The 23528-nt window shown below is 42.7% G+C and overlaps 1 protein-coding gene across 3 annotated transcripts; it reads right to left on the reverse strand.

Annotated features, from left to right (window-relative positions):
* Positions 1 to 879: 879 nt before the first annotated feature.
* On the reverse strand, positions 880 to 21000 carry LOC137424561 (uncharacterized). Of its 3 annotated transcripts, none has more exons than XR_013622485.1 (3): positions 20720 to 20872; positions 3099 to 4137; positions 880 to 1754 (listed from the first exon to the last, which is right to left on the reverse strand). XR_013622485.1 is itself a non-coding variant. In XM_068112147.2 (2 exons), the coding sequence occupies exons 1-2, from the start codon at positions 20745 to 20747 to the stop codon at positions 3173 to 3175; spliced, it is 993 nt and encodes a 330-aa protein (XP_067968248.2). In that variant the 5' UTR covers positions 20748 to 21000; the 3' UTR covers positions 880 to 3172. The 3 variants fall into 3 exon arrangements, 1 of the variants encoding a protein (XP_067968248.2); XR_013622486.1 differs by having other exon boundaries at positions 3120 to 4137; positions 20720 to 20831; XM_068112147.2 differs by having other exon boundaries at positions 880 to 4137; positions 20720 to 21000.
* Positions 21001 to 23528: the final 2528 nt, after the last annotated feature.

Genomic DNA, 23528 nt, shown 5'->3' on the forward strand with positions numbered 1-23528 from the left:
ATCCATATTATATCTATGCTGCATATGGAAGAAACGTGAACTTACCTGTTTTACACCTTTTTACTTTTATGGCTGCAAATTGGATTTTTCCCTCTGCAACACTGGTTTCTGTTTCTATTTAGAAAACAATATGGCAGAATTTGGAGTTATGCAATGGGGCATCTATAGATGGCGCCACCACAAAGTCTGACTCATTCATAACTGGCTGGGATGTGGTGGCTCAACTTACCCCTATGCTCAACTTTCCCCGCCTTCCCCGATAGGTTTTATAATTATTTCCACTATCAAAGGATTCTTGATCAGAAAAATCTTCATCAAATTCACTTTGTGCAGTTGTGCAGCCAATATCCGTTGCGTGCTGAGACAACCTTGCCTTCGATTACGTCAGGCGGATGACGTCACGACCATCGCTATTTTAAGGGCGGTACCAATGGGTTTGCTTTTTTAACTGGAAAACCTAACAAAAAAAATTTGGAATTAAAAAACACGTTCAGTTCTTTGTTTCTTGCTTTAAAATCAAAACAATTACAATCAAAAAATGTTTTTCTGTGTCTGTGGACGTTTAAAGCCAGCCACCTTAACCGGTAAGGCAACTCCGGGCTTGAGTGGTAATTTAAAGAAAATTAAAATTGAGAAAAGGCAAGAGACAGGTGAATAGGCGAGTGACGAAAGGGCGCATCGAGAGACTGAGTGTCAAATAGTATGTATGGAATGAATGGGAAGGAAGGTTTGGAGGAGAGAAGATAAATTGGAAAAGAGTGATGGAGTATTTGAAGGATTTGGGATAGGGATAAGGGGTTGAAAATTCAGCCATTTTGTAATACATAATGAACATGATATGCGATGTCAAAATTATACTAAACAAGTCAGGAGACGACGATGGTTCACGAGCCAGCTGTATTCAATGACAAAGGACGGACTATCAAGTCGATCCTCACGATCGTCACGATCATCGACGATTGATGCATCAAATCGGGACCATAATCAGTTATGAGGTTAGTTAGCGACACAATACCGCAAATTCGGTTTGATTCCGACAACTTTGAAAATTTGACCTTTGTCACCTTCAAAGGTAAAAGGTCGAAGATTCTGAAATTTATTGGAAAACTTGTATTTCATGATGTATGTGATAGTATAAGATCATGTACGACATTTCACCCCATTAGGAAGCAAACAATGTAATAAAACCATCAAAAATCGACTTTTCGAAATTTCGTGACCTTGTGACCTTGACCTTGGGGCGAAAATGAAAAATCGAGCTCTGTGGGGCTAGACACATGACATTGGCCTAACCAAATACCGAAACCCCTGTCAGATTCCACCAACTCCCTCGGAGAAGATGGAGATTGAACTCGATTACCCCCTAAAAGACATCTTTTTCGGGCGTGGCTCCGCCCACAATGGGCGCGATACGCCCACTCGAGGCAGGCCACAACTAGATCATGATATCAACCTCCCACCCAAGTTTCAAGATCGGATGATATCATCGGGTAGTTATGCTGCGGACAGACAGACAGACAGACAGACAGACAGACACACACCCATGACGAATATAGTGGTCACTCTGTTTGATAAGTCGTGAACCAAAAATTGGAATTGTTCCTTGGAAAGACATAAATACCGGCATGGAATCAGCATATATTTACAGATAACCATTGTTGTCACTGATGAAAAAGCTTGCGGGTTGACAAACTTCGGATTGGTTTTTGGTCCCCGACATTTTGGTCACATTACCTAATAAAGCCCCAGTCCCACTGTAGCGATTTTTGTTAGCGAACCACAACGATCTGGCATTCGTGGAGAAAATCACTTTGGACGTTCTGATTCTTTTTAGTTCATTCTTGTTCTGTTAAACTTTCCTTGCGCATCGTGCAGATCGTCTCGAATCGCGGAGGCGCTTCGACAGTTTTGAAATGTTCAAAACTGTCGTTGCGCCGCAACGATTTCATCACATTCGTCCATTGTCGTTGTGTATTCGCGTGTAGTCCTTCCTCTTCTTTGCAATTCTTTGTGACTCTCAGCACTTCGTTGTTAAGATCGCCGCTTTCCGTTGTGGTTCTGGTTCAATTTCTGCCGCGAGGAGAGAAGACACAGAACGGTGGTCGGACGACCTGACTCGATGCGCAATGAGGAGGAACGACGGTCGTTGGTAATCGCAGAAAGCAGAGAAGATCAAGAACTAACAGCTATGCGACAAAGCAACGAGGCACAAGGAGTTACAACGGCTGTATGAGATGAAGAAAGAATACAGAACGACCATGACGATGTAGCACGGTATATAACGATGCAAGTAGACCCAGCACGATTTTGGGTACGAGGGGTAGGCCTATATAAGAAGGGCCCGATTCTCCTCGAAGTCAGTTTCCAGAGTAGCTCACATCACTGTGGTTCATCACTATGTGGTTCTTAAAGTCACTGTGCCTCCTGTGGGTTGTCATCCTCACCCCTCTTCAGGGACTACAACTAGCACACGACCTCCTGCAGGTTATTAGTTACATGAAATTATTTAAAATAATATATAACATCGTGCTAGCCCAGTACTTTTGTATCATTGACAGCTAGGTCTTTCATCCAGTATCATTCACTCTACCTACATATTTGTTGCAGGTCCAGTTACAGAATGTTCAGAACAACCATGGTGTCGCCCACCTGGTCCAACGTGGAAGGAAATGTTCTCAAGGACTGGCGAAGCGCCACGGAAATGCGCAGTATTTATAGCCTCAGAACAATTCGTTCTGCATCGTTCTGACACGTTCCAGATCTTTCTAGTTCGTTCTAGTTAGTTGCGCTTCCGTTCTCCGTCTACCTGTTCCGTTGCGTTTCGTAACACGTCGTTGTACGTCTTCGCCTAGTTGGTGTTACTTCGGCTCACACGTCGCACTGCCTCGTTCTAGTTCTTTCTGCGTCGAGTTTATTCTACTACATTCGTTGCTAATCAAGTTGATTCGCAAATATTGTCCTGTTGATTCGTTCCTCAACCAGATCCGGCAATCCCGGTGACATTTTGTGAAATTGTTCGTGGCCTAAATCGTTGTAGCAATTTCGTGCTGTTTCCTTGTGGTTCGCTTTAAAAATCGCCACAGTGGGACTGTCGCCACAGTAGGTATGGCTAAAAATACCAGGTATAATCTAGCATCATGTTAACCTGCATTGTCTACTAACTCCTTGGCTACTAATTTGGCATTTCATAATCACTATTCATATGTGATTGCCAAATGGACTCTTGGTTCATGTAGACCGGTTCATCGTCCTGCATTCTTGGTTGGTGGTTCCCGAGGGCCTCTGCTCTCTGTGCTCCAACGTTCACATAGATGTCTGGCTCAGGCACCTGCTCGGTTGCAGGACGTGGATTCCTTTGGCGATCGTGCCTTCTACCGGACATTTTGTTTCTTTGGAACTGTATTTGGAAGTATCTGTCTGTGGCCGCAACGTTCGGGGTGACACATTCATTGGAATTTTCAACTGGTATGTCGACGGAACTTTGCCGCTTCTTGAAACAGCAGATGCGGACACGGCAACAAATGACCAGAGCCACTAAACCCAATACACCCACAGTTGCTGCAACGATTGCAACGATCTCCACAATGCTATAATGGGGGCATTGCTCACAACCAATACGATTCATTGCATCGTTCACAGCTTCACTGTAGCCTTCATCACAATAATTCGAAGTTGTGCAGTTGATTTGGTTGGATTGCAGATACAGATTCTTTAAAGAGTTAGGAAGGTTTCGAAGGAACTTGGGCAACTCGTGAAATTTATTACTCGAGAGGTCAAGGGTCTTCAGATTATCAGCAGATTTGAGGAAGTTTGAAGGAAGAGTAGAAAGCTGGTTATTGCTCAGGTTGAGAGTTTCAAGATACTTTGCACTTCCTAAAAAAGTTGAATCCAGTTCTGCGATCCTATTCTCTGACAGGGAAAGCCAGCATATTTTTTTACGCTGACTCAGTCTGGTTTTCCACTCTTCATAGTTTTTTCCATTGAGATCTAAGATGATAAATTTTTCCATGTCGATGTTATTGATGCAATCCAGGATCTTTGCAGAAGAGTTGTCACAACATGTGAAATTTTCATGTTTGCAAAGAGATTGCAAGCCGCAGGTTAGAGTCGAGGCACCTTGGAGCACAGCAAGTAGAACTAAAAGGCAGAAAGGGGAAAGGTAAAAGACATGAAATGCCAAATAAATTATTAATAATCATCCTCGACATAAAAGGAGCAAATATATACAGTGCCTACAGAAAGTCTACACCCCTTTCAAATTTTTCACCATTTGGTGCCTTATAGCCTGGAATTAAATTGCATAATAAAATCAGACTTTTCCACCTTTATTTACACATCGTAACCCACAACTTCCAAGTGAAAAACAAATTCCACAAATTTCAGAAAATTCATTAAAATACAAAACTAGATATCTTGGTTGGATAAGTCAAATCACAAAACCCGTTGGGGAGGGAGGATATTGTGTAATAACATCAATATTATGCAGTTATCATAAATGTTTTTTTTTTTTGTTTGTTTTTGTGTACTGAATCGAGGCTCGTGAAAGAGCTAACATTTATATCACAAACAAATCAACCAGACAAACAAAATATATAAAAAGAGGGAGCGGCAGACAAGATGGGGAGAGAAGGGAAAGCACACAAACACAACATTTGAGAGCAGGGAGATGTGTGGGAGGGAGAGGGCTTGGGGGGAGGAGGCGTGGGAAGGGGGGGGGGGGGGAGAAGTATAAAACACAAGGACACCAAGCACTTCCAGGACAGAAGTTGGTATTTCAAAAAAGTGGATTTGGGGTGAAATTAGCGGGGTTAGAAAAGATCAAGGTTTTGAATGGGGGAAGATAAGAGATGGTGGTGAACAGCTGTTTTAAAGACCTGGAGGGTGGAGTGGGATTGAAGAGAGTGAGGGAGTTTGTTCCAGAGGCGGGAGAAAAGAGGAATGAAGGAGTGAACGTGAGCAGAGGGTCTTGATTTTGGCAGTTTAACCATAAGATGGTTGCAGGCAGATCTTTTGCGACCTGTAGGAATATTTGGGGGACAGAGCCCAGAGAGAGCTGGGGGAGCAAGGCCGGAGAGGAGTCGGTAGAAGACGGAAAGACCACCAACCTGCCTGCGGTGAGTGAGTGAAAGACCCTTGGAGTTAGCTTCATCGCGGGAGATTCCAATGATTCTGAACACTTTGGTTTCAACAGCGTGAAGACGAGCTAGGTGTGAGGCAGGAGCACCAGCCCAGAGGGGAGAGCACTTTTGTTATTAGAAGATTGTTATTAGATATTACTTTTGTTATTAGAAGCAGCCATGGAAAAACGCCACTGAAGCGGCAGGAAGGGTCATTTTATTAATCCTTGTGGGGTATATAGACTACAGTAGATCTACAATCAGGTGCGATCGTCTATGTGATAAGCAAAGATAGCTTCACGGATGTTGGGATTCCTCCAAATTTCTTTCAATTTAGCGTTCAACATCATTGGTGACTGTTTAAAAAGGTAATCATATATGTTTATGGTTTATAATATTCTTACTTCTCCTGGTAGGGGCCAGTGCTCCCACAAAAATGCCACGGTAAGCTATTTATACACGTTAACACAGCATTTGTTCAAGGACGAAACGCCCTTTGGGGGGATAGGATATTTTTCGTATTAACATTGTTTTGTAATAACATTAATATTATGCTATTATCATGAGCATTGCCATTACCCTCACCAGAGGAGAGGGTATTGCATTTGAGTCCGTTTATTTGTTTGTTTGTTTGTTTCTTTCTTTGTCTGTTTGTCTGTTTGTCTGTCTGTCTGTCTGTCTGTTTGTCTGTTTGTCCACACAGAATAAATATGATTTTCTCTGCAACCGTTGGTCCGATTGACAGGAAATTTTCCCCATAGTTGCAACTCCACCTATATATTTTTTTTAATGATAATTATGACGTCATAGGTCACGTGATTCGGCCGCCATATTGGAAAAAACGAAAAACTTTGCACCTCTATATCTCTGAAAGTGCTGAATAGAAAAAATTGAGACATGGCTCATTGTAAAGAACTCTCCATGGGGAATAAAATATGTTAATGATGATGTCATAGGTGCCTCCATTATGACGTCATAATTCGACAAGTACAAAACTTCATCAATCAAGATGAAATTTATTGAGCATAATCTAGGAATAAATTAGTTTAGAAAACAAATAATGATGACGTCTTCGCTCACGTGATTCGGCCGCCATATTTGTTTTAACACAAAAGCCTTAAAAACCACTGAAAATACATCCTGGCGAGGGTTTGCAATTTCTGATTCCTCTTTTTCTTGTTACTTTTGTTATTAGAAGCGGCTTTGGAAAAATGCCACAATAAAGCTATCTTAACACGGATATACACCTCAACACACAATCATCTTAGCAGGGAAAACCCCCTTGGTGTGGGAGGGTAGGGGTGGAGCTAAATCACTACAACCTCCATCGTGTGACCCTTATTCTTCCTGTCAAGTTTGATTGCGATTTTATAAGTAACAGGTGAATGTATCGCGGTCAAAAATCATCAGACGGACAGACACCAAATTGTGTATTTTAGAATGAAATAATTATCTCATAATGAATGTGTATCTTTTGTGACCCCGGTTCGCAACGACCTGTGCGGAATGTGTGACGTGCAAGGTCCTATAGCTGTGTCTGTCTCTTTTACCATCTGTGATTAACATTCAAAATCGTTACCCATTGTAATTTCTCACCTCCCACACGCAGTGAACAATTGCATCTACTTTGAAAGTAATTTTTTTTGTATTTACCAATCACAAATGTCGAAAAATTCCCTAAACACCCCTGTTTGTCTGATTTTCGATTTCGCCAGTGACGTCACTCTATGAACTCACCTTGATCTAAATGGTAGCTTTACATCAATAAACTGTATTTTGAGCTCAGATTCCGATACTGATTCCTCCGTCATGAGCAAATCTGAAGGTTCGCAGTATGTTTAAACAGATCAGTGGGAGTGTGAAGAAACTATTGGAGACAAAATTAGTGATGGAAACGCTTTCGGGGGAATGATGGAGCCGTATCATTTTGAGCCATATGTGATCAATTCAGATGAATATGGCGACAACGGAGTGTTCGCGAAGATGAAAACGCAGGTCACGTGTTCACTAAAGATTGGTAGGTTTTGTTTTTCCGTTCAATTGACGGTTTATCAGGGATTTTGGATGAATTGATAAATCAGTTTATGCCCCTGCAGAAGAAATGCGGCATGGACACGACACAGCACGGACATGACACAGCACGGACATGGCACAGCATGGACAGTGGACATAGCACAGCACGGACATGACATAACATGGACACAAGTTCACAACACAGCATCGGCACGGCACAGCATGGACACGATATGGCACAGACACAACACAACATGGACACAACACAGCATGGACACGACACAGCATGGATATGGCATAGCACAGACATGGCACAGCAGGGACACTACCCAGCACTGACACTACACAGCACGGACACAACACAGCATGAACACAACACAGCAGGGACACCACCCAGGCACACAGATACCATGCAGGCACAGGAAGACCACCACAAACCAAATGGTCAACGAATGCTTTGTCCCACTGTAGCAGGCTGACCCAGTGTTCTGTACAGTGCCTTCACAAAGTATTCACACCACTTGACTTTTTTTTACATTTTGTTCTGTTACAGCCTGAATTTTAAATGGGTTTAATTGAAATTTTTGGCCACTGATCTATACATACTACCTCATAATGTCAAAGTGGAATTTTATTCTATATTTTTTTCAAATAATTAAAAATGAAAAGCTGAAATGTCTTGAGTCAACTTAGATAGTGGTTGCCCACAATCCTGTATTTTGTTTTTGGCTGTTTTCAATCTTTGCTTGGATCTCCTAGACCAGTCCAACCACCTAGGATACTGTATGACTGTTTTAGACATCACAACGTATGCCAAAGCATATGCAGATGACCTGACTGGTAGCAAAAAGTCCAGAATAATGTCAACAACTCATCAACAATGTTCAAACGTTCCTTCAGTGGCCAAGAACCATGAAAGCTAAGCCTTCCAAATGTAAGTCTCACGTTATGAAGAAAGTTGTCCCAAATGCAGAGCAGAGGCATGGAAGACATGACACAATATATAGCCTACGATCCCCAACTCGAAATTGATGGGAAGCAGATCACGTATATCCACAGTCTACCCATAAGATTCCTCGGAAAGCTGATCTACGAAGATTTGAAAGATGATGACTGGTAGCAAAAAGATTTGAAAGATGATAACCAGAGAAATGGTTAAGACGAAGCTGGTAGGAATGTTACAAACAACAGAGGAAAGCAATCTGTCTGGAATCATGAATATGTGGATATACAACAATGCAAGTGTGCCAAAAAATGACCTGGGAGTTCACCATCTATAACTTCTCAATATCTTACATTGAGAGTCAAGAGGCAACCTGCACCAAGTACCTGAAAAGTTAGGGAGGGGTAAGCATATGTACATCCAACAGTGCCCTGTACAGAACCAGAAAAAGGTCTATAACTGAAAAGGCTTACCACCTCCATGAAATGTATGCAGTGTACCAAGTATCACCCGAACAAACACTCCAGGGATGGAAAGACCCAAACTGTACAGAGAGTGCTTAGAAACAAAGAAAAACAAGACTAGGTGGGATGGTGTGAAAGAGTTAGAACAGAAGGAGCGACACCTTATCCTGAATGAGATGTGCAGAGGTCAAACTGACTGAGCAGGCTTCAGCTACAGGAAAAATCAAGCGCTGATAAGAGCCATGACCAGAAGAGAGCACAGGAAATGCCTCACTAATTTGGTAAAGGATATCGACGAGGAAGACATGTTGGTCTGCCTGTATGGATGTGCTAAACAAGGACAGTGGTTGAGATGGGATTCCGCCATACAGACCGATACATCATGGAAGAAACTCCTATATGTACGGACAACGGAACTGCTGTCATTCCACATCGACGCTATGCACGACCAACTCCCTTCCCCAGCCAACCTAAGATTGTAGGGCAAAACCAACCTTGGACTGTGTCAACTGTGCCATCATCACCATTGCACACTGCTCCACACATCTTAAATGGGTACAGCTACTCACTCCAAAATGGAAGATATAACTGGTGCCATGACCAAACCCTAAGAGCAATTGCATCAGGCCTGGCTCCTTATATCGAAGATGCAAATAAGGAGACCAGTATTGTATCAAAGCTAAACTCCATTCCCACCATTGCATTCCGTACAGCTGATGTTACATCCTAGAGGAACCCAGCCCTGCCACTTCCACAGGTAGAAATACAGGACATCCTACAGAAGGCTAATGATTGGATGTTTCTGATGGGTGAAGACCATAAGCCAATAGTGTTCCCTCCACAAATTATGGAAACTGCCAAACGGCCTGATATCATCATCTATTCGGCAGTAACTAAGAATGTCATCATTATTGAACTGACAGTCCCGATGGAAGAGAACCTATCCAATGCATATGCCAGAAAGAAAGGCAAATACGAAGACCTGATAGCGGATTGTGAACATTGAGGATGGTCTGTAAACTACTTTCCAGTAGAAATAGGTAGTAGAGGATTTTAGAATACATCTTTCAGCAAATGCATTGCCCTTTTAGGCATCCCAAGAGGAAAGAGAAAGATTATTATGGACACTGCATCCAAAACGGCCCTTAGAGCGAGCTATGTCATCTGGCTATGCAGAAGCTCAAAGGCCTTCAGACAAATAGAATTACTGCCCACACCAGAAATATGCTCCGAGGGAAGAGGGATGGCTGAGGCTCATAAAACCGGTTTAACCCACCAGAGTCTGGTCTAAAGTCCAGAAACCTCAGAGTATAGTTTTGAGTATAGTATAGTTTCAGATTATTGTTCCTGACAGAGATATTCTGTGACAAGGTAAAGATTTTTTCCTCAAGTCATCTTCATTAATTCAGGAGTGCTCATCCTAAAAGGGGTGATTGGAAGGTTCCGAAGAGGACTGCGCTGGTGTTTTACCAATGAATTACCCCCAGTATTCAACCCCTTTCCTATAATACTCTAAATTCAGCTCAGGTACATACAATTTCCTTTGATCATCCTTGGGGTGTCTCTACAACTTGATTGAAGTCCACCTGTGGCCAATTCAATTGATTGCAAGGACATGATATAGAAAGAAACACACCTTTCTATATAAGGTCCCACAGTTGACAGTGCATATCAGAGCAGAAACTTTACCATGAAGTCCAATAAACTGTCTGTAGAACTTCAAGATAGAATGGTGAGGAGGCATAGATCTGGGGAAAGGTATAAAACAATTTCTAGTGTTGAAAGTTCCCAAGAGCACATTGAGCACCATCATTAGGAAATGGAAAGAATATGAAACTACCCAGACTCTTTCTAGAGCTGGCAGTCCAACCAACCTGAGTAACCGGGCAAGAAGGATCTTGGTCAGGGAGGTGACCAATAACTCAATGACCACTCTGACAGAACAAGAGTTCCTTGGCTGAGATGGGAGAAGTTTCCAGAAGAACAACAGTGTCCACATCACTTCACAAATTTAGTCTTTATGGGAGAGTGACCAGACGGAAGCCACCTCTGAGGAAAAAGCACATGACAGCACATCTGGAGTTTGCAAAAAGGCACCTGAAACACTCACATCATGAGACAAAATATTCTGTGGTCTGATGAGATGAAATTTGAACTCTTTGGCCTGAATGCAAAGTGCTGCGTCTGGTGGAAACCAAGCACAGCTCATCACTCATCTAACGCCATCCCTACCATGAAGCTGGGTGGTGGCGGCATCATGCTATGGGGATGCTTTCCAGCAGCAGGCACTGCGAGCTTTGTAAGGATAGAGGGAACAATGATTGGAGCCAAATACAGGCAAATCCTCAGGAGAATCTGCTTCAGAGTCCAAAAGACCTTAGACTGCAGCGACGATTTACGTTCCAACAAGACAATGACCCCAAGCATAAGCCAAAGCAACACTGGAATGGCTTCAGAACAAAAACGTGAAAATCGTTGAGTGGCCCAGCCAAAGCCCAGACTTGAATCCCTTTGAGAATCTGTGGAAAGACTTGAAGATTGATGTTCACCGACGCTCTCCATCCAACTTGACAGAGTTTGAGCAAATCTGCAAGGAAGAATTGGAGAAACTCCCAAATCCAGGTGTGCAAAGCTGATACAGACATACCCAAGAAGACCCGAAGCTGTAATCGCTGCCAATGGTGTTCCTGCGAGAGTATTCACTCAGGCGATTGAATAGTTATGTAAATTAGATCTTTCTGTTTTCCATTTTTTCTTATTTTGTACAATTTCCTAACAAAAAATTTCACTTTAACATTATAGGCTAGTATGTGTAGATCAGTGACAAAAAATGTCAATTTAATCCATTTTAAATTCAGGCTGTAACAACAATTTGTGAAAAAAGTCAAGGGGTGTGAATACATTCTGAAGGCACAGTGTGAGCATATGTCAACAGATTCGAGTGACGGTGCCCAATAAACAGTCCATTGTCAATCTTTGCAGTGTCTGTCACATAATATATGTCCCATTTGCCTGCACTCTTCCTTCACTCACAAATACGAGCACACCCCAACTAGGGAGTTTCAGGTGTTGTATAGTGCAGCATCCTGGAGAAAGCACAAAGCTTTAAAATTAATTAAAACAGCGCTTGCTAAACGAATTAATGATGTCAACCTTTTGTTTCCAAGAGAATATCGATCCCCATCAGCTTATATTAAAATATTTCATTTTTCTTAGTAATATCCTGACAAATTGGTGGCTGAAATGAGCAGGGCATGCCCATTGCATGGAAGATGGGCACATTCCCGATGGGCACATGACCAATGGACACATTCCCAATGGACACATTCCCAATGGGCACATTCCCAATGGGCACATACCCAATGGACACATTCCCAATGGGCACATTCCCAATGGGCACATTCCCAATGGGCACATACCCAATGGACACATTCCCTATGGACACATTCCCAATGGGCACATTCCCAATGGGCACATTCCCAATGGGCACATGCCCAATATGGACACATTCCCTATGGACACATTCCCAATGGACACATTCCCAATGGGCACATTCCCAATGGGCTCATGCCCAATATGGACACATTCCCTATGGACACATTCCCAATGGACACATTCCCAATGGGCAAATTTCCAATGGGCACATTCCCAATGGGCAAATTTCCAATGGGCACATTCCCAATGGGAAAATTTCCAATGGGCACATTCCCAATGGGCAAATTTCCAATGGGCACATTCCCAATGGGCAAATTTCCAATGGGCACATTCCAAATGGGCTCATGCCCAATATGGACGCATTCCCTATGGACACATTCCCAATGGACACATTCCCAATGGACACATTCCCAATGGGCAAATTTCCAATGGGCACATTCCCAATGGGCACATTCCCAATGGGCAAATTTCCAATGGGCACATTCCCAATGGGCAAATTTCCAATGGGCACATTCCCAATGGGCAAATTTCCAATGGGCACATTCCCAATGGGCAAATTTCCAATGGGCACATTCCCAATGGGCAAATTTCCAATGGGCACATTCCCAATGGGCAAATTTCCAATGGGCACATTCCCAATGACCTTCAATCGGAGGTTTTAGATGCTGCAGGTTTTTAGATCCCGGCCGACCCCATAAAGTAGGAATAATTATGACCATTAATGAGGATTAGTTTACTTTTCTTCCACATACTACAAACGAGATTTTTCAATCGACGTAAATCTACTGTAAACGAGTCCACGTCAAGGTAAATGCACAAGGAAAAGCCGGATTTATGTCCCTGTCCGAAGGATGGCGTGCTCCGGCATGCAGCACATACTGTCAGCGTTGCATCAGAACGGGGTTTCTTTGGTGTGTTTGATTCCCTCGTGGATCGAAGCCATGATCAATGGGGGACACACCACAACTGACCTCTTCTGCCCTTCCCACCAAAGGATTACATAAACAGGAAACCAAATAGGGAATAACAAGAAACTTTGGTGCAGGAGGAGGCCATTCGGCCCACCATGCCTGTGCTACACCAACACCAAATTAAATAAATCCGCCAAGCTTTAAATTAATAAGTGGGAGGGGGGCTGAGGGGGGGGGGGGAAGCGATAGGTGCTATGTAGGAAAATAAAAATAATATTCAAACTAAATGTTTTATTACACTGCGCTCGCGAAGCGAAAATCAAGGTTAAGCTATCTGTGCTTGCATGCATGGGGCGCACGTGCGTACCAGTGGTTTAACCGTGTGGTGCCAAATTTTGAGGTGCCGGAGCTCTGCAAAAATGTGTCAACCGTGACGTCATCGCCAGATCCACTATCACATTATGATTTAACTTGACACAAACCATTTGAGTTCCCCTAAAATGAGTGATAAATGAAAGACGTACCTTTTACCATAATTAATAAAAGACACGCCCATTTTACCACAACATACACACACATACATACACACATACACACATATACACAAACACACATACACACACACACACACACACACACACACATATACACACACACAAACACACACACACACACACACACACACACATATATACACATACACACACATACATACACATACACGCACACACATAAACACACACACACACACACACACACACACACACACACACACACACATACACACATACAAACACATACACGCACACACATACACACACATACACACACAAACACACACATACACACATATATATATATATATACACACACACACACACACACACAAACACACACATACACACATATACACACGCACACACACACACACACACACACACACACACAGTCACGTAAAAAAGTAAGTACACCCCATGTAAAGTCTTGACTTTTTCAACAGATTTCAACATACAGCTATTTGATCTTCATTTCAACAATATTGATAGATAAAGGTGATATAATATAACAAATATCATGAAACATTTACATTTTGTAGTCCATTGTATAATTTAAATAAACATAAATGCAAATTGCGCATGTGGAAAAAGTAAGTACACCCTTTGCTCTAATAGGTGGTATTGCCCCCTTTGGCAGAAACAACCTCAAGTAGGCGTTTCTTATAACTGTCTACCAGTCTCTGACATCGACTGGGAGAAATTTTTGCCCACTCCTCCATGCAGAATTCTTTCAGCTGTGCGATGTTTGAGGGGTTTCTTGCATGCACAGCTCGTTTCAAATCCCCCCACAACATCTCGATGGGATTTAGATCCGGGCTTTGACTTGGCCATTCCAGAACCTTCCATTTCTTTCTTTTCAGCCATTCCTTGGTGGATTTCTAGGTATATTTAGGGTCATTGTCATGTTGCAAGGTCCACCTTCGGTTGAGCTTCAACTTTCGACAGATGGCCTCACATTATCCTCAAGCACCCTCTGGTACAATGAAGAATTCATAGTGGATTCTATGATGATGAGCTGCCCAGGCCCTGATGCAGCAAAGCTGCCCCAAACCATAATATTTCCACCACCATGCTTTACAGTTGGTATCAGGTTCTTGTGGTCAAATGCTGTCTTTGGTTTTCGCCAAACATGTCTTCTGGTACTGTGGCCAAATAGCTCTACCTTTCACTCATCTGTCCAGAGCACATTGTTCCAGAAGTGCTGGTCTTTGCCGAGGTGTTCATTGGCAAACTTTAGTCTTGCCCTGATGTTCTTTCTGGACAGCAATGGTTTCCTCCTGGCACACCTCCCATGTAGATCAAATTTGTGCAGCTTCTTTCTAATGGTAGACTCGTGCACTTTGACATCAACAGTGGCAAGAGCTACCTGTAGGTCCCGTGATGACATTCTGGGGTTCTTCGAGACTTCTTTCAGCATCTGGCGGTCTGCTCTCGGGCTGAACTTGCTGGGGGGGCCTGGCCTGAACAAGTTGGCAGTTGTTTGGAATCTTCTCCACTTGTAGATGATCTTCCGGACAGTCGAATGATTGATTTCAAATTGTTGGGAGATCTTTTTAAATCCCTTCCCAGACTCGTAGGCATCTATAACCTTCTTTTTGAACACCTCAGAGAGCTCTTTTGATCTAGGCATGGTGACGCCGCACACTTCAACAACAAAGAGCAAACCAAACTAAATCTCTGAGGTTTAAATAAGACAGGTTCCTCCAAGATCCTCTCTAACGATGTGCTAATTATTTGCACCTGAGCTGGTGCACCTGATTCTAATTTTAGATATTTGAAGTAGTGATAAATGTCGGGGTGTACCCACTTTTTCCACATGTGAAATTTGCATTTATGTTTATTAACGCACAGGTTGTAAACCTGGTGCGTTATAGCGTTTGCCTGGGAATTTCTGTCTCTCCAAAAGTGAAGCTCCGTTTCTGTCGCTCAGATGTGTAGCCAGTTTCTGTCGCTCAGATGTGTAAACATGACGTCATCAAATCTATATTTAGGCTAACCATGGGCTACCCCTTTGGCTGGTACGCGGCCGCTCGCTAGTACATAATATAGGATATATTTGTTATATGTTATGTTATAGGATATATAGGATATATGTTATATGATATAGGATATATATAGGATAGGTTATAGGATATATATGTTATAGGATAGGAATATAGGACCCAAATGACCCAGAGGACCCAAATGACCCAGAGGACCCAAATGACCCAGAGGACCCAAATGACCCAGAGGACCCAAATGAACCAGAGGACCCAAATGACCCAGAGGACCCAAATGACCCAGAGGACCCAAATGACCCAGAGGACCCAAATGACCCAGAGGACCCAAATGACCCAGAGGACCCAAATGACCCAGAGGACCCAAATGACCCAAATGACCCAGAGGACCCAAATGACCCAGAGGACCCAAATGACCCAGAGGACCCAAATGACCCAGAGGACCCAAATGACCCAGAGGACCCAAATGACCCAGAGGACCCAAATGACCCAGAGGACCCAAATGACCCAGAGGACCCAAATGACCCAGAGGACCCAAATGACCCAGAGGACCCAAATGACCCAAATGACCCAGAGGACCCAAATGACCCAGAGGACCCAAATGACCCAGAGGACCCAAATGACCCAGAGGACCCAGAGGACCCAAATGACCCAGAGGACCCAGAGGACCCAGAGGACCCAGAGGACCCAAATGACCCAGAGGACCCAGAGGACCCAGAGGACCCAAATGACCCAGGGGACCCAGAGGACCCAAATGACCCAGAGGCCCCAAATGACCCAGAGGACCCAAATGACCCAGAGGACCCAAATGACCCAGAGGACCCAAATGACCCAGAGGACCCAAATGACCCAGAGGACCCAAATGACCCAGAGGACCCAAATGACCCAGAGGACCCAAATGACCCAGAGGACCCAAATGACCCAGAGGACCCAAATGACCCAGAGGACCCAAATGACCCAGAGGACCCAAATGACCCAAATGACCCAGAGGACCCAAATGACCCAGAGGACCCAAATGACCCAGAGGACCCAAATGACCCAGAGGACCCAAATGACCCAGAGGACCCAAATGACCCAGAGGACCCAAATGACCCAGAGGACCCAAATGACCCAGAGGACCCAAATGACCCAGAGGACCCAAATGACCCAGAGGACCCAAATGACCCAGAGGACCCAAATGACCCAGAGGACCCAAATGACCCAGAGGACCCAAATGACCCAGAGGACCCAAATGACCCAGAGGACCCAAATGACCCAGAGGACCCAAATGACCCAGAGGACCCAAATGACCCAGAGGACCCAAATGACCCAGAGGACCCAAATGACCCAGAGGACCCAAATGACCCAGAGGACCCAAATAACCCAGAGCACCCAAATGACCCAAATGACCCAAATGACCCAGAGGACCCAGAGGACCCAAATGACCCAGAGGACCCAGAGGACCCAAATGACCCAGAGGACCCAGAGGACCCAAATGACCCAGAGGACCCAGAGGACCCAGAGGACCCAAATGACCCAGAGGACCCAGAGGACCCAAATGACCCAGAGGACCCAGAGGACCCAAATGACCCAGAGGACCCAAATGACCCAGAGGACCCAGAGGACCCAGAGGACCCAAATGACCCAGAGGACCCAAATGACCCAGAGGACCCAAATGACCCAGAGGACCCAAATTCTATGTATGTTTCTATGATGATGTATGTTTTGGTGAAAGTACATAATGTGAATACTAGTAGCAATTTTACAAAAACCATGGCATAATTTCAAATCTTGACCCGAGATGATAATTATGCTACATCATAATTTCCATGTGCCAACCTGGGCGGAATCCAAGTGGATTCACTTGTTTAAATTATACAATGGATCACAAAATGTAAATGTTTCATGATATTTGTTATGTTATATCACCTTTATCTATCAATATTGTTGAAATGAAGATCAAATAGTTGTATGTTGAAATATGTTGAAAAAGTCAAAACTTTACATGGGGTGTACTTACTTTTTCACGTGACTATATATACACACACACACAAATACACACACACACACACACACACAACACAAACACAACACACACACACACACACACACACAACACACACTCACATACACACATACAGACAGATACACACACACACACACACATACACACATACACACACCCACACAAACACGCATATATATACACACACACACACACACACACACACACACACACACACACACACACAGACACTCGCATACATACATACATACACACACACACATACACACATATACACACACGCACACACACACACACACAACACACACACAACACACACTCACGCACACACACACACACACACACACACACACACACACACACACAACACAACACACACACACACACACACACACACACAACACACACAGTTTTAAAGTTTTAAAGTTTTGTTTTAAAGTTTTAAAGTTTTGTTTTAAAGTTTTAAAGTTTTGGGGGCGGGTAATCATCCGAGAATATTGACGAAGATGTCAGAGCAGATAAGGATGATGTTAATATGCAGTGTATATATATAACATCATGGTTACCTGCTCTGCCAACACGAGTCCGTGTCATTGTTTTATTATAAGCCTACCTTTGTTCATGCCCCGTGAGCGCCATTCTTCACAAGAACTGATCCACCTACACTTCAACCAGTGGGAAACATCCAAACTTTTCCATGACGTCACATCTTCCAGGGTGTAAATACTTTTTGTAGTCAAAAGATAATTCCTGAAATCTGGATATAAAATGGTTGGAAAGTTTGTTTCGCTTCTGGACCTTGTTGGATTCAGGAATTTGTCCATGTCTGTACATTCCCCATAACGTGTATCTTACTATAATCCACCAAATGTCTGTCTGTCCGTTCCCAGGTACCGCAAAAAATGGCTGAACCAATCGCAACGATAATCTGGGTGGGTAATCCTGTGACCCCTGGAGTAAAATAGGCTATATTGTTTTTCCAATTTTCCAATTTTCCCATTTTTCCAGTTTTTCCAAACACGATGGAATAATATTTACCGATATGAACAGTGATGTGGCTTTTGTTGAAATTCTACAAATACTCTTTAGATTTTGATGATAAATATGAACCTGCCGCGAATGCGGAAGTGGACAGATTACGGCAATGCGCGGGTTTGATCATATCCCAATACAACCGTCATTTAAAACAGTATTTTGTTAAAGTATCAATTGATGATTTGAATTGAGTGAATACAATTACGATTTTGAATTCGTAATTGTATTCACCCAACCGTACGGAACTTCACATCAGGATTTAAATATTTGTTTATGTCACGAATGTTGTTAAAAGTTTAATTTTTATATTAATGTTATTTCATTTGTGATTGGAGTTGTGCTGTTTGGAATGAAAAAAGAGATATCGAGTTCAAGTGAATGACGAAATGTCGTGACGGTTTCTACTTTCTAAACGTGAAATTTGCGGATCGCTGCATGCAGATTCGCCATTGACTGGGTATAGAACAAACGTACCCGTTTGTTTGCGAACAGGTACGTTTTTCATGGAAGTCCTTCACGAACTTGCTGTCCATGTCTGACGTGCGACTGAAGGTGCTACAGCAATGTGGAATTTATTGGTTTCATGTTCGCCATTTCTGCATTGTCTGTTTGCTTCTGGCCTCCCCCCCGTGCGTAGCACGGTACCTCACTAGTTGTTATAATATGGCTCCAAAGACAAAGTGTCCAACGTATCGACATTCGCAAGGTTGATCCCTATTCTATTATTTAGCCAAGAAAGCACACAAATTGCAATAACTAAACCGATCTAAACGTGGGTGTTTATTATTATTTATTTATTTTAACTGTTGTGGAGCTAAGCTTCGCCCCCGATGGATTGACGTGCAGGTGCTCCGCTCCAGTGCGCTCCGGCTGGACTACACCCCTGGCGTGTACGTGCACGTCGATGCGTGTCTGCATTTTTAAAATTCATTTTCTCAGCAACCGTTGGTCCGATTTACACGAAATTTTCACCATAGGAATTTTTTTATTCATAAGTATGACGTCATAGGTCACGTGGTACAGACGCCATCTTGGAAAAACGTTGCACCTCTATATCTCCGAAACTGCTCCATGGAAAAAAAATTAACATGGCTCATTGTCAAGTACTCCCCATGGGGAATAAGATATGTGAATGAAGATGTCATCGGTGCCTTCATTATGACGTCATAATTTAATAAGTACAATGGTTGACCAAAACAGAATGAAATTTATTGAATGTGATTTACGCAACAATTATATTGGAAAATGTAAATTATGTAAAGGATGTAAAAAATGTAAATTATGATGGCATTTGGTCAGGTGATCTGGCAGCCATATTGGATCAAAAAAAACCTTCAAAAACAGAAAAGTTGACATGCAGCCAGTTGACTGCGCAGGGTAGGTATTCTATGAATACCATCTAGTTTAAACCCAGCAACTCTTTCTGTTGCCACTACTATTCCAGGCAGACCATTCCATGCATTAACTACACTCTGCCTGAAACACCTTTACCTTACCACCCTAACTCTCAACCTTTGGTCCCTAATCCTATCACTGCCCATTCTGCTGGACTGAAACACCTTTATTTTATATTTAATTCTTAAGATATGGCCTCTGATCCTATCACTGCCCATTCTGCTGGACTGAAACACCTTTACCTTACCACCCTAACTCTCAAGCTTTGGTCCCTAGTCGTGTCACTGCCCATTCTGCTGTACTGAAACACCTTTACCTTACCACCCCAACTCTCAAGCTTTGGTCCCTAGTCGTGTCACTGCCCATTCTGCTGTACTGGAACACCTTTACCTTACCACCCTAACTCTCAAGCTTTGGTCCCTAGTCGTGTCACTGCCCATTCTGCTGTACTGAAACACCTTTACCTTACCACCCTAACTCTCAAGCTTTGGTCCCTAGTCGTGTCACTGCCCATTCTTGCTGTACTGAAACACCTTTACCTTACCACCCTAACTCTCAAGCTTTGGTCCCTAGTCGTGTCACTGCCCATTCTGCTGTACTGAAACACCTTTACCTTACCACCCTAACTCTCAAGCTTTGGTCCCTAGTCGTGTCACTGCCCATTCTGCTGTACTGAAACACCTTTACCTTACCACCCCAACTCTCAAGCTTTGGTCCCGAGTCTTGTCACTGCCCATTCTGCTGAATAACCCTTATGCACTGATGTTGGTACATGGGAGATAACGAATATCACAAGGTTACAGAGGACAGAGACTTTAAGACATTTAAAATGAATGTAGGCCCTTACCTGTGAGTGCTGAGAAGTACAACCACATAGTTGTATCGGTCGGCCTGTCTATCTGCGTTTCTCGACAGAATGGAAGGAAAAAAGGAACTTTCTAAGGAGTTTCTCAACCGGCACCCGGCTTCGCATGGTGTCATTTTAGTATTCTGGAGGAAGGAAGTTAAGAACAGCTCTCCCATTATAAATCCCATCCCAAAGCAGAACTCTGTGTGGACATGATTCATTTTGTAGAAAAGCAAGAGGTCAAGTGAAGCTTTTTGACCACATCAGTTCAGTATTTGAAGCATTTGGGGTTGAAGGCACACACTACTGTAGCTACTTCAGTGTGTTGACGCATCTTTGTTTCGTTGTTGAGTCAGCCCACTGCAAACCCAAATGCTTCTTTTGTGCCTTCAGCCTGTGAGGTGGACAGTGGGGGAGGGAAAGGAGTGTCATGTGATTGGTGACTCATTTGATTGGGTCTCAGATGAGATCTTTCGGTTACAGCACTGGGTGTATTTTATGGCATATATTCAAAGTACCAAGTATGTCCACTGTCCAGTCATTAAACCAACACCCTCCTCACAGTCGTGACCGAGCATAATGGAAGGTACTTAGGCTTGACCAGATAATTGGGCTATGGCATTACAGACAAGGACCAACATTACATTACTCTTACTTTTCTAGATCCCTAAGTCATCCATCTCTATCTTACAGTTTTCCAAAACCAGCACGATGGTTGCCAACTTCTGGTTATGGTTTCACCTGCCTGTCTGTCTGTTTGTCTGCTTGTTTGTATGCCAATCGCCTACAGGTCACAATTTGAAACTGATCTTCACGAAACTTCACCAAATGGAAGAGTTGGTCATAATCAAGAAGCCTTATTGATTTTGAGGTCAAAAGGTCAACATACACCAAAGGTCAACTTCGGTCGAATTTCTAAAATCCTCCATTTTCAGTTGATTAACTTGAAATTTGAAGAGGATTTGCACACAGGTCTACAAATTTAACCACCAATTATTTTGGCCAAAACATTGGCCAAATTATTTTGGTCAACATTGGCCAAAAGGTCGACAAGCCAAATTTATAAAATTGTTAATTTTCTCGACATGATCAATCTGTCTCCTGACTGGTGGTCAGACAATTGTGGTAAAGAATCTGTGCTGAGTAGGACTAGGAAATCAAGACAGCATTTCTCATAGACAAGTGCCTCTTGCTTATCCCGTGAAACAACAGACCATCCTTATGTTAAAGATCATAAAACTCTCAGGAGTATTACGTCATTAGAAACTCATCATTTCATGGCCCTCTTTCTAAAACTATCAAAACCACAATATCGGTCATAGCAAATAAAATTTCAGTGTTAAACCCACTTCCAACAACTCACAGATATTATAAATATACTAGCGGGGTCACCCGTGGGATTCCCACGGGTGACCCCGCAAGTTTGCATTGACGTTCGTTGATGGACTCGTTCGCCCGTCTCATTCGTTTTCTTGCTGCATCCTGTTCAAGTCTGCGTTCTTCATCGATCGTCTCATTCATTTTGGAAATAGAAGTTTCCACGCAGCGCATGAATTGTCACGATCCTCAAAAGGAATTTGTCTCGTAATCATCAAATGATAAATGGCAAGTAAATTATATTGTGGAAAATTAAAGATTTCAAATAAACCTATTTAAAGTGTATTCGCACATAACTAATTTTAAAAAACGAAGAAATATCTCTCGGTAATTTCCTGAAACATATTTTACTTCCGGCTAATAATGTTGAATTAAATAAAAACGAAGAAATATATGTCGGCATCATTGTTGACGTTTTTGTGACGACTGTCATCAAACGAAAAAGTAATATATCTTAACGGAAAAGCAAAAGCGAATTTTTAATATATATCGACACGTTGCCGTCGGTGTCATGTTGGGCGGTGTATGATACACCATGACGCGATTTTAAAAAATATATCTGCATTTTCCCGCGTGTGTGGAATGTTCTCAATTATTGCTGACACCGACTCTAAAACCATCGATAAAAATGAAATCATATGGTGAGTTAGATTGGAGATAAAGGCGTGAGAGAGACTCAATGGCCTTGAAGTTACAGGCATTTGAGAATTCATTTCGTTCTATAAACGGCAACTTTCATCGGATTTTCTTCTCGTTTTTTTTCAACCGAGTCTAAAACTATGTTAGCGACTGTGAAAAATGAAATGATATATCGAATTTAAAATAGATATCGACACATTGCCGTCGGTGTCATGTTGGGCGGTGTATGATACACCAGACGCGATTTTAAAAAATATATCTCTGCATTTTCCCGCGTGTGTGGAATGTTTGTGGAAAATTAAAGATTTCAAATAAACCTATTTAAAGTGTATGCGCACATAACTAATAAAAAAAACGAAGAAATATCTCTCGGTAATTTCCTTAAACATATTTTACTTCCGGCTAATATGTTGAATGAAATAAAAACGAATAAATATATGTCGGCATCATTGTTGACGTTTTTGTGACGACTATCATCAAACGAAATAGTAATATATCATAACGGAAAAGCAAAAGCGAATTTTTAATATATATCGACACATTGCCGGCGGTGTCATGTTGGGCGGTGTATGATACACCATGACGCGATTTTAAAAAATATATCTCTGCATTTTCCCGCGTGTGTGGATTGTTCTCAATTATTGCTGACACCGAGTCTAAAAGTAAAACCATCGATAAAAATGAAATCATATGGTGAGTTAGATTGGAGATAAAGGCGTGAGAGAGACTCAATGGCCTTGAAGTTACAGGCCTTTGAGAATTCATTTCGTTCTATAAACGGCAACTTTCATCG

The sequence above is a fragment of the Myxine glutinosa genome, chromosome 1 (genome assembly GCF_964187855.1).
Source record: "Myxine glutinosa chromosome 1, kmMyxGlut1.1, whole genome shotgun sequence".
Classification (NCBI taxonomy): Eukaryota; Metazoa; Chordata; class Myxini; order Myxiniformes; family Myxinidae; genus Myxine; species Myxine glutinosa.

What these genes read in the sequence shown, in the direction of transcription:
- LOC137424561 (XM_068112147.2), bottom strand. Translation starts at nt 20,747, where the DNA reads ATGTGGTTGTACTTCTCAGCACTCACAG. An exon ending in GTACTTCTCAGCACTCACAG is followed by an intron (nt 4,138 to 20,719) that starts GTAAGGGCCTAC and finishes TCTGCCTTTTAG; the next exon opens with TTCTACTTGCTGTGCTCCAA.